Source organism: Cnephaeus nilssonii (assembly GCF_951640355.1).
Source record: "Cnephaeus nilssonii genome assembly, chromosome: X".
In the NCBI taxonomy this organism is placed as follows: domain Eukaryota; kingdom Metazoa; phylum Chordata; class Mammalia; order Chiroptera; family Vespertilionidae; genus Cnephaeus; species Cnephaeus nilssonii.
This window is the reverse complement of record NC_137071.1, coordinates 8569169-8580303: the sequence shown is the minus strand read 5'-3', so window position 1 is coordinate 8580303 and position 11135 is coordinate 8569169. Positions and strand designations below refer to the sequence as shown.

Genomic DNA, 11135 nt, shown 5'->3' with positions numbered 1-11135 from the left:
GGGAATGGACTTGATTCTCTGGGATTGGTGTTGGTGGGTGACTGTGGCAGCTGTTGTTGCCACCCCTCAGTTCTGGGGCTGCCCGTGTGTGTGTGTGTGTGTGTGTGTGTGTGTGTGTGTGTGTGTGAGTGTGTGTTGGGCTGTGTATGGTGGGGAGTGAGGGACCCGGCCTCCAAGGCCAAAGTGATGAAGATGGATGATGTGCGTGTGGCCAGACCCAGGGTGTGGGCCCAGCAGGTGGGGAAGGAGTGAAGAAATGTTTCATCATGTTTTCTTTCTTGCAGGCATGGAGGGGTTCTTAAGATGTGATGAGAGACAAAGGCTAGCCAAGGAAAGACGCGAAGAAAGGGAAAAGTTTATGGGTAAGTTGTATCTTTCCTTAAGAGCCTTAAAATTCTGTGACTGAATTGGAAGAGAGCTAGGACCGTGGTTGGCAAACCGCGGCTCGCGAGCCACATGCGGCTCTTTGGCCCCTTGAGGGTGGCTCTTCCACAAAATACCACGGCCTGGGCGAGTCTATTTTGAAGAAGTGGCGTTAGAAGAAGTTGAAGTTTAAAAAATGTGGCTTTCAAAGGAAATTTCAATTGTACTGTTGATATTTGGCTCTGTTGACTAATGAGTTTGCCGACCACTGAGCTAGGACAATGGTTAGATGAATGTGGAGAATTGGGGGCGAACCCATGCTGCGATTGGTGCATTTACAATTACGTAATTCTCCAAACAGTTCCTTTACTCGGCTAGCAAACACTGAGCGTACGCCGTGTTCTAGGCCCTGTGCTCGGGGCTGTGGGTAGCATGAGGAATGAGAACCTGAGAAGTCTTGGGTGTCCACCGTGTGCACTCACTCAGGCTCTCTCTCTCTCTCTGGGGCTTCGAGAAGGGCCAATTGAGACATCTGTATTAAGATGGGGAATCGGTTGAGAAAGGCTGTCTTACCTCTTGCAGGCTGTAGATGGGTAAGTAGGGCCTGTCCCCACAGGGTGCTCTGAGGTAGGTACAAAGTGTGTGGTTAGAAAGTATCCCCTCCCCCCTGAATTGAGATAAATGAGGAGCTTTCAAGTTCTCTCTTGACTGCCTCCTGCTGGTTAGCTCAGGCATTGCCCCCTATTGTCCCCTCCAGGGAACCCTTCCCTGACTGGGCCAGGTAGACTTAAGGCCCCTTTATTGTCTTGTGTAGGCCAAGCTCATTCATGTGTTCACCCCCTTGCCTAGCTTGGTGAGTGGTGTATGCACAGTTAATGTGTTTTGAATGAATGTACCATTACAATTCTCATTTCTCAGTGGTGTATGGCTTACCCAGGCTGGCAAGGCTGACTCTGAGATAGCAACGGTAGTCATGGCTGCCACGTGTAGGCGCACTTACTGTACCCTTTTCATGCATTGTCTCGTTCCATCTTCACAGCACGGTGATGTTGCAGACGTGACTGTCGCCATGTGACAGAGGAGGAAACCAAAACAGAGCTGGCATGGTTAGCATGCCCAGGGTCACCCAGCTAGTGGCAGAGCTGCCAGAACCCCTCATCTCAGTCACTGCGGCCTGAACTTCCACCGTGCTCTTTTTTTGTTTTTGGCTCCCTCTTGCTTCCGCATTGTTGGTCTTAATGCAAACGGTGTGGTGTGCGCTGCTAATGCCACCTCTCTTTGTTTTTCTTCCCCCAGCTGCCAGAGAGCAACAGTTCCTGGAGAAGCAGAAAAGAGCCAAACTCCAGTATGAAAAGCAGATGGAAGAACGATGGCGCAAACTAGAGGAACAGCGGCGCAGGGAGAACGAGAAGAGGGCTGCCGTGGAAGAGAAGAGGAGGCAGAAGCTCCGGGAGGATGGGGTAAAGTTCCGGGGCCCCCAGTTCATCTGAGCGCCTCACACAGGGCTTGGTGCTCCGGGCACCTGGGCATCCTGTCCAGTTCTGTGGTACAAGCGTGATCTGCTCCTAAGCTCTCTCCTGGGTGGCTCACCGTATTGTCTTTCCGCAGCTTCACACGACACAGTGGAAGTCCAGTAATGCACTAGACTAGGAACAAAGAGACGTATCCATTCAACTCAGTTGTTCATTTGCTGTGTGACCTTGGACAAGCCACTTGGCCTCTCTGGGCCTTGAATTGCTTGTCCCTGAAGTGAGTGGGTTGGATTTGGCAGTCTCCAAGGCCCCTTCCAGCCTAACCATCTCTGACTCTAGGACCAAGAGGGGACTATAGATAGGGGCCGAGTGATGTAGACCTGGGGATTCTGCTGGGGGTCTGAGCCTACAGGCTTGAGGAAGCGTTGTGAGGGTGGAAGAGAACTTGATCTTGTTATTCACCGATGGGAAAAAATCAAATGGTCTGCCTTTAAATCCAAAGATGCGAGTATATTTTAATGCAATTCCTTGCTTTAATCATCCTTTCTCTCTAGTTACCTTTTAAAAAAGAAATGGAATATAATTACCCCTACCAAGTCTTTTATTACTAAACTCTGAAAATATATTTGGAAAGCATTTTTGGGGTTTAGATTTTCTTAAGTATATTTTAAGGATGTAGTCATAGCCTTGTATCAGGTGATGATCATCTTTTATTCATAAGGTATAATGACTCATCATTTAGTATGAACAACACAGAGGTTTATTAACTGCCAATACTGTAGTATACAGAAATTTCCTATAAATTCAGTATTTTAAAAAAATATATTTTTATTGATTTCAGAGAGGAAGGGGAGAGGGAGAGAGAGATAGAAACATCAATGATGAGTGAGAATCATTGATCTGCTGCCTCCTGCACGCCCCCCACTGGGGATTGAGCCCACAACCTGAGCATGTGCCCTGACCAGGAATCAAACTGTGATCTCCTGGTTCAGTGGTCGGCAAACTTCGGCTCGTGAGCCACATGCGGCTCTTTGGCCCCTTGAGTGTGGCTCTTCCACAAAATACCACGGCCTGGGCGAGTCTATTTTGAAGAAGTGGCATTAGAAGAAGTTTAAGTTTAAAAAATGTGGCTCTCAAAAGAAATTTCAATCGTTGTACTGTTGATTTTTGGCTCTGTTGACTAATGAGTTTGCTGACCACTGTCCTGGTTCATAAGTCGATGCTCAACCACTGAGCCACACTGGCTGGGCAGATTCAGTATTTTTTAAATGTCTGAATGGTTTATCATGATATATCTTTACCCCTTCCTCATTTTAATTTAAAAAACACGAACATATGCGCGCACACACACACAATTACATTCATCGTTGCCCACAAAACACTTGTTTACCTGGCAATTTCTGTGTTCCTCTTAGCAAATGAAGGTCTAAGCCAGGGTCTTAGCCATGGTTCGCTGTTGCTGGCTGCAGCCTGACCACTGTGTGGCTTCATCTGCTCCTGATGTAAACCCCAGCCCTGACCTCACATAACCCTCTAACTCAGTCTTCTTAGCACAAAACAGAGGTGGTCATGGGAATTAAAGGAAGTGACATTTGTGCAAGTGCCCAGCAAAGCACCTAGCACAGAGTAATGCTCAGAAATGTTTGATTCCCTTCAGCGACTTCAGCCTACCTGGGCTGAAGCTAGGTCAAAGAGGGAGCTACACAGAAAAAATTATGGTGCAAAGTCTATAGACTAAGACAAAAGCCCCCGTGTACTGGGCCACTTCAGTAACCTGGGGGCAGATCTCTCCTTTCCCAGCCTGTATGTATTGGTCATGAGTCACTGGACTCTCCCGTTTTCTTCCCGTCCTCCATTGCTTGACTCACAGCTTGTCCCCTCCTCCCTGCTCTCGCTGCTTTGATTCCTGGCATCTGGTGGGCGTGCTGACTCCAGAGCAAGTGTGTCACTCCTGCTTCCACGAAGGGGCACTGTGAAGTCACGGGAGACACTTCCCGAGCCTCTGACCCACCTGGCGGTGTCACAGGGGTCCGCCTTTGAGGCTCCCTGTCTGTAATTTTCCTCATTGAACAGTGGCGCCAGAGGCATTTGAAATCAAGCTCTGACTCCCCGCTCTTGCAGATGAGGGAATGTCGTGCCAGATGGTTGGTCCTGATGCAGCTGAATCTTGAGTGGTTGCACAGCTGGCTAATTTTTTATTTGCTTTGTGTGCTCCCTTTCATCCCTAATGTGGTGATGGCAGAGAACAGGGGATGCTGCCTGACCCTTGTCAGCATAAACACAAGCCAAGCTTGCTTCCTTCTCCCCCGACACCGCAGGGCGGCAGGGCGAGGCTGAGAGCTGGGCCTCCTGTGGTTGTGTAGCAACCTAGCGAGGCAGAGGCAGGGAAGCCGCAGCCTCCCTCTGCCACCTGCTCCAGCCCTTGGTGCCCCGGGCGAGCCCAGTGGAGCCTGGGGACTATCCACATGCAGGTTGGCCTGCTAGCCACGTTGGCTTTGGCTCTGCCTGTGCGGAGGCCTGTTTGGGATTCGCCTGGGTGATCTTTGGGGAGAATGGGTAGGTCTAGATGGCAGGAGTCCCTCTCCTAAGGAAACCCTCTGCACACAGCCCTATGGGTCCCTGGAGATCTTTGGGAGGGCCGCTGCCTCTTGGCACACGGCTGTGGAGACTCTCCTTTCTTCTTGCCAGGGGCAGATTTCGGTTCTTTTTGTCCTGCTCTGCCTCTGTCCACCAGGGAGAAGCCGCTGCAGGGCTTCATTCCACTGCAGCCCATTTGGCTTCTCTAGCGTATTGGAAAGTGATCGGGTTGCCCACCAAGTCCCGCCTCTGTGGGTCTGATATTAGGAGCTCATAAAAATCCCGTGACTCCCCACCTCCCTCCAGCCCTGACCTGGTGCCATGACGGGTTGCCATGATGTTGCTCTTGGTGACTTTTCACATCGGTATGGGTGAGCCCCCGACTCAGCCAGGGGGCCTCCCGTCTGCCAGTAACGAAGTGGGCACCACAGACAGCCTGGCTCCCAGGGGTCTTGAGGATCAGGAGGACTGGAGGCTAGCTAGGCCTGGCCTGAGGAACGGGCCGTCCAGTGTCCACTGGAGGCTACTTTTTCCTCAAGGCAGGTTCCTCCAACTCTCTCATGCCCCAAGGATCGAGCTTCTGGAACAAGCCCTTATCACCTACCTGGGGTAGGGCTGACAACACACGGCGGTCACCCATTCTCCACGTGGGAGGGATGGCTTCCTGACCAGAGGCCCCGGCAAATGGAGCCTGGCAAAGCCAACTCCATGTTCCTCATGCTAAGAAAGACCTCTCTCAAAGAGTAGCTTCATCTCTGTAAGGTATTTGGACACATCACAACTTATCATTGTGATATTGATTAATACTTAACAAGACCCACCAGGCTGAGTGTAAGAAAGACACATTTCTGCCTAGCCAGTTTGGCTCAGTGGATAGAGCATCAGCCTGCGGACCGAAGGGTCCCGGGTTCGATTCCGGTCAAGGGCATGTACCACGGTTGCAGGCTCCTCCCCAGCTTGGGCCCTGGTAGGGGCATGTGCAGGAGGTAACCAATCAATGTGTTTCTCCTCTCACATCGATATTTCTCTCTGTCTTTCCCTCTCTCTTCCACTCTCTAAAAATCAATGGAAAAATATCCTCGGGTGAGGATTTAAAAGAAGAAAAGAAAGACACATTTCTGAACTCAACCTAAACAGAACTTCACTAAGCCGAGGGCTGCCCACTGCTACTGTGGGCCCGTGGTGACTGCATGGCCTTTCTGGTCAGAGGTGGACATCTGTTTGTAGAAAGACCCTCTACGGAGTTCTGCTGGGGACCGTTTGGGAGCTTGTCCACCTGTCATCACCAGAACACGAGTAGAAAGGGCACTGGAAAAGGCACTGCCAGCCCTCTTCTCCTGCCAGAGCTGGCTGTCTGGGTATCGGTACCCAGGCCGGGCCCTGCTAGAGTCCTTTTATACTGCTAGGCCAGCTCAGCAGGTCACCTTGGTCATGGTTCTCCTCTGAGTTCATCCAGGCAGATCTAGGGCCAGAGCTCAAGAAGTCAAGGGTGAGGTCTTCTTATTCTTTCCTTCTACTAAGCCCCACCCAATAGAGGCCATTCTAGGGACAAGAATCTGCCTTGCCCTTTCCCCATCCTCTATCGACCATCAGGAGAACCAGAGCTTGGCAGGAATCGAGGTATGCGGTATGCAGCTCTAATATTTATTAATACTGTTCTTCTGTTGTGATGGAACTTTCTTAAATGCTCTCTCATGCTCAGCCTGTCCTCTGACCAGTGCTTCTGGAAGTATAGCCCCAGGACCAGCAGCACTGACATTGCCTGGGACTGACTTGTCAGAAATGCAGATCCTCAGCAGATTCTGCCCAGAGCTGCTTTGGTGGGACCCAGCCATGGTATTCTAACAAGCATGCAGGGGACTCTGGGGAAGGGACCCACTCTGGTTGGAGAACCACTGCTCAGACTGCCCTGTCGATAACCTCCTCTTTAAATCCAGATTCAGTTAGCATTGGCTGAGGATTTCCTATGCTAGTTATTATCTTGTAGACTTTTTAAAAAATATATATTTTATTGATTTTTTACAGAGAGGAAGGGATAGGGATAGAGAGTTAGAAACATTGATGAGAGAGAAACATCCATCAGCTGCCTCCTGCACACCCCCTACTGGGGATGTGCCCGCAACCAAGGTACATGCCCTTGACCGGAATCGAACCCGGGACCCTTGAGTCCGCAGGCCAATGCTCTATCCACCGAGCCAACCCGGTTAGGGCTATCTTGTAGACTTGAGTGGTCTGCTGATATAGATAATATCCCCATTTTATAGATGAGGAAACTGATGTCCAAGGATGTTAAAACAACTAACTCAAGGTGACAGGGCTAAAAAGTAGCAGGCAGAGGTGGGATTAGAATCCATATCTCTTGACTCCAAATCTAGGAATCTTTCCATTCCATCACATGAAGGAACAGAAAGATACACACTGAGTAATACTGACGTATGTAAACTAATCTTTAAGAAAAGTGAAGTGAACCAGGTTTTTTTTTTTGATGTTTGAGTCATCCCATTCTGACAACTTTGGGTTCTATAAATCCCCTTACCATAGAGCTTGGTTACTACCTGGTTTTCATCATCTCTCCAAAAGTGGGTGACACAAAGTGATTGTGTCTTTTCTCAGGGATAGCTTCATTTCCATAAGCCTACAAACAGTTCAAAGGAATGAATCTCTAATGGTGGAATTTGGAGCCCCTCGGTGAATTGAGGGTAGATGGAGAGGTAATTTTTTCTAAAGGTAATTGAATAGTCAAAGAGTAGGTCTGGCGTTGGGTGATCATTCCCTTCTAATTATGCCCCTAGATAGCTGCTTGGTGGTAAGGTGGGCCTGAAGAGTATAAGTATTCTTTCTTATTGTCCTAGTACCATGGTCAGCAAACTGCGGCTCGCGAACCACATGCGGCTCTTTGGCCCCTTGAGTGTGACTCTTCCACAAAATACCACGGCCTGGGCGAGTCTATTTTGAAGAAGTGGCGTTAGAAGAAGTTTAAGTTTAAAAAATTTGGCTCTCAAAAGAAATTTCAATCGTTATACTGTTGATATTTGGCTCTGTTGACTAATGAGTTTGCCAACCACGGGCCTAGTAGATGAGGGGCTACCTTGTGAGGTCCTGGCATGTAGGAAATCTCCCATTACCCACTAAATACTAAATTTACTCTGTGGTACAAGGTTTCAGCACTTAAATTAGGTCATTGATCAAATATGTTAAACCCATGTAATGAAATACTACTCAGCCCCAGTCTTGAGCAATCATACCTCAAGCATCAAATAGTCCAGATGTTAAGTCCCTCAATGCCCCCAGCTTTTCTCAGACAGACCCCAAGGGTTGGCTGTCACAATTTTATGGATCCCCCCAGGTCATGAGGACAGGACTCTGCCAGAAAATGCACACTCATGATTGTGGAGTCTCAGCCAAAAACTAGAGCAAATTCAAATCTGAGATTTACAGGAGGAAAAAAAATCACCTTTCAGCTCTCAGGTCCCTGGAGAGGCTGTCTCTTAGCATAGTGTTGTTCAGAGAGAAATTCTGTAGAGGAGGCCAAGATGTGGTGAATGCTCAACTTATCCCTCTCGTGTAGACAAAGGATGGGTCAAGGCACCTCTTAAGTGACTTTTTTTCTGTGTTTCTAGTGAGCAAAATAAGGGAGTCTTTCCCACTCCTTAACCCTTTGCACTCACTTGCTTTTTTCTCGATTCCTTTATTCTAATGCTAACCGTGTGGAGTCACACTCGACATCACCCGAGTGCAAAAGGTTAAGTCACAGTTACTCAGTTGGTGCTGCCCTAAGTTAATTTGGCTTGCTTATTTAAGCCAGGAGAAAAGAGGATCTTTTTGTTTGGAGGCAGGCTAAGATTAGCCCAGTTCCTGGAGCACCCCAGGGTGGGTTTGATGAGGGCCAAAGGGTGTCAGCATAACTGTTTGCTTTGCTTTGGCCTTCTCCATGGGAAGGCAGGGAGAGGGGTTGGTATTTGCAGCATCACTGGGCAGTGAGGAGTATAGATAGAATTGGACCTCCAGTGCCAAGGAAATACTTGCCAGCAGTCAGGCCCAGCCTTATGAAAGTGACAATTGGGTTAATACAGGAGAGTGCTTTTGATAAATGCTCTGTTAAGAGACAGAGAAGCCTGGGTGCTTTTCTCTTCTGGCTAAAAACTGTTGAATTCTCCCTCCCTTTCTCCCATCCGTCTCTGAGAAGGCACAGATGCTTTATTTTGTGGCTAGAAGCTCCCCCGCTCTTGTCTCTCTCAAATTTTGAAATGTGTAGCATCCCCAGAAAACTATAGAGCAGAAAAGTGTTGCAATTTAGAAAACAGTTGATCCCCCTTTAAGAAATTCTAAGATGAAAACAGGACTTTGCAAAATAAACCCCACAGTCATGTAGCACCCTCTACAAGTTAGGCTTAAGGCTATAACATTCAAATTATGTTTTAATTTAAATGTTCTCAAATCAGGCTGCTTTATGCATTTCAACTAGAGAGCATTTGGTTGGGTCTAGGGCATAGTAGGTGGGACAAACCCGGGCTTGAGACAGGCCTCAAGGAGTTAATGCTTGTCTAGCATTATTCTTAAATCAAGGCCTGGCTGCACAGCCTGTCCCAGGGATGAGGTGTTGGGTCTGGGATCACACCAGCCGCACTGTTTACTTACTCTCCACCCACCGAGAAGGCACTGTGTGGCCGAGAGCGCTTGTGTCTGGGTTTTGGATGCTGAGCACAGAGCCCCATTTGGTGACTCATCCCAGCATTGAGGCTGGTATTAATTTTGCTCTCCCTCACGCAATCTGGGCAGGAGCGGCTGGAGGCTATGCTGCGCAGGTCCCTGGAGCGCTCACAGCAGCTGGAGCTGAAGAAGAGGTACTCATGGGGAGGAGCTACAGCATCTCCGGCAGTCTGGGGAGGAGCCTCGCCAGCAGTCTGGGGAGGAGCATCCCCGGCAGTCATTGTCGGGCCTGGAGGATTTGAAGGTGAGTTTAGGGCTGTCCCTGCTTTGCGGGGGCCCCAGGGCTGGCGGGAGATTGTGGGCACAGCCTGCAGGGGCAGGGGGATGCTTGGTACCAATCTGCAGGTACCTTCTCCAGATGTGATGTTTCAAACTGCCACGCTTCCCGTGCATGTGTTTCTCGTGAAGGGGATCTGCGTTCTTTTGCTAGCAGGCAGCAGTTGATACAATAACTGGGCTGTGAGGTAGAGCAAAAGGAAAGCAAAGAACGGGAATGCAGAGCCTGCTGAACCAGATCCACCCGGCAAGCACTGGGACAATCTGATTTCTGGGAACATCAGTGGCAGTAGGCTAAGTCACCGCTGCAGCGCAACCCACAGAGATTGAGCAGCAGTTACCCTCTAAAAAGGGGGAGAGGGGTTTCCCCTCCTCCTTATTAAATTCTTGTTGCTCTATTTTGTTTCAAGATGATTTATGTATTTCATTATTCAGTTCGTACTCATGTTAAATGTTCAAATCTTTAATTTGCTGTATGGATTGTTACTAGTCTGGGTGGCTTTCCCCCTTCAGTGCCTTACTTCTTGTCATCCTATTCCACAGGATAGGATGTGTGGAACAGCTCTTCCTGAAAGCAGATGGGTTTCCATTTGTATTACAGTTTCTTGTCTTTGCTGAGTTGTGCATTTTACCTCTCATCAGTGAATAGACTTTGTTTTTTTCTGTTTATGAGAAGTCAGCCCATTTCAGTTACTTTTTCTAGTTTCCTAAGTAGGAACTAAGTCAACCAGAAAGTGGGACTTTTCCTTGATCTCTCTTTGCTCTGATTTTTTGCTGTGTAGGTGAATCAGAAAATACTCCACCCCCTCCTCTAGGTTTAGCGGCCAGCACCCCTCCTCCGGATCCAGAGACCCCTGCCGCCTCGGAGTCCACCAATGGTATATCCGAGCATCACCATGCCATGGCATTTTGTGATGACTGTACTGATCATCCTCCTCCATCACCATGTCTGTCTGAAGCACTTTTACAATTGATTTCTTAGTCTGACCCCTTAGAACATTTTTTTTTTCTAGCGATGTGAATGACACGCTCATATTTCTTTGTTTCTGTCATCGTAGAGCTGTGCATGCCTTTCATCCTACTGCCCTGGAGACATGTCATCATCCTTAGCTCACTAACTTCTGCTTTGAAAATCTTGTCAGTGTTTGACGTTTGTGCGTTCAGATCTTTCACACTCTCATTAATCATCGGTTTGGGCATTAAGTAGTATTGTGTTTCAGTCACTTCTGCTTAATCACCAAGTTCCGGGTGTTAATGTGATGGATTTCTGGAGAGGTGTTGAGAGGCAGTGGTAGGGAGTTCATCAGCACTAACACTGGGGATCCAAACAAGGCGATCAATGGGCTCGGTTCTTGACTTCACCTCTCCAATAAGCTCTCTGCTTTGGATATAGGCTTGGGAACTTCCTAGGGTCTAGATCAAGAACAGAATTAGCAAAACTTTGCTCTTATTTAATAATGACTTTAGAAATTCAACCCATCTTTGGCTGGCAAAGAAAAAACAAGGTAAAAGGGACGCACTCTTTAATAGCCAGGCACAAGGTCAGTTTAGAGCAGTAGGCGTAAATATCCTTGCTTTCCAACATCCCTTTTCTGAAGAAGAATCTTTCTTAGTGTTACTGAGTAGCAGAGGTTTTGCTGCATGGGCTGAGGAAACTGTAGTGCGGGCCCTGGCCTTCTCTTGATAAAGAGGGGCAGGTGGACTTGATAACTACCCCTTGGGAATCGCACCCAGGGT

General features: G+C 48.4%; 1 protein-coding gene across 2 annotated transcripts in view; it reads left to right on the top strand.

Annotated features, from left to right (window-relative positions):
- Positions 1 to 286: 286 nt before the first annotated feature.
- MAP7D2 (MAP7 domain containing 2) overlaps positions 287 to 11135 on the top strand; it is a gene marked incomplete at its 5' end in the record, with an annotated part of 51141 nt that continues 40292 nt past the window's right edge. For both annotated transcript variants that reach the window (XM_079764734.1, XM_079764733.1), the window contains 3 exons: positions 287 to 362; positions 1660 to 1823; positions 9192 to 9366. In XM_079764734.1, coding sequence (XP_079620860.1) covers positions 287 to 362; positions 1660 to 1823; positions 9192 to 9366 — 415 coding nt within the window. The remainder of the gene's footprint in view (positions 363 to 1659; positions 1824 to 9191; positions 9367 to 11135) is intronic.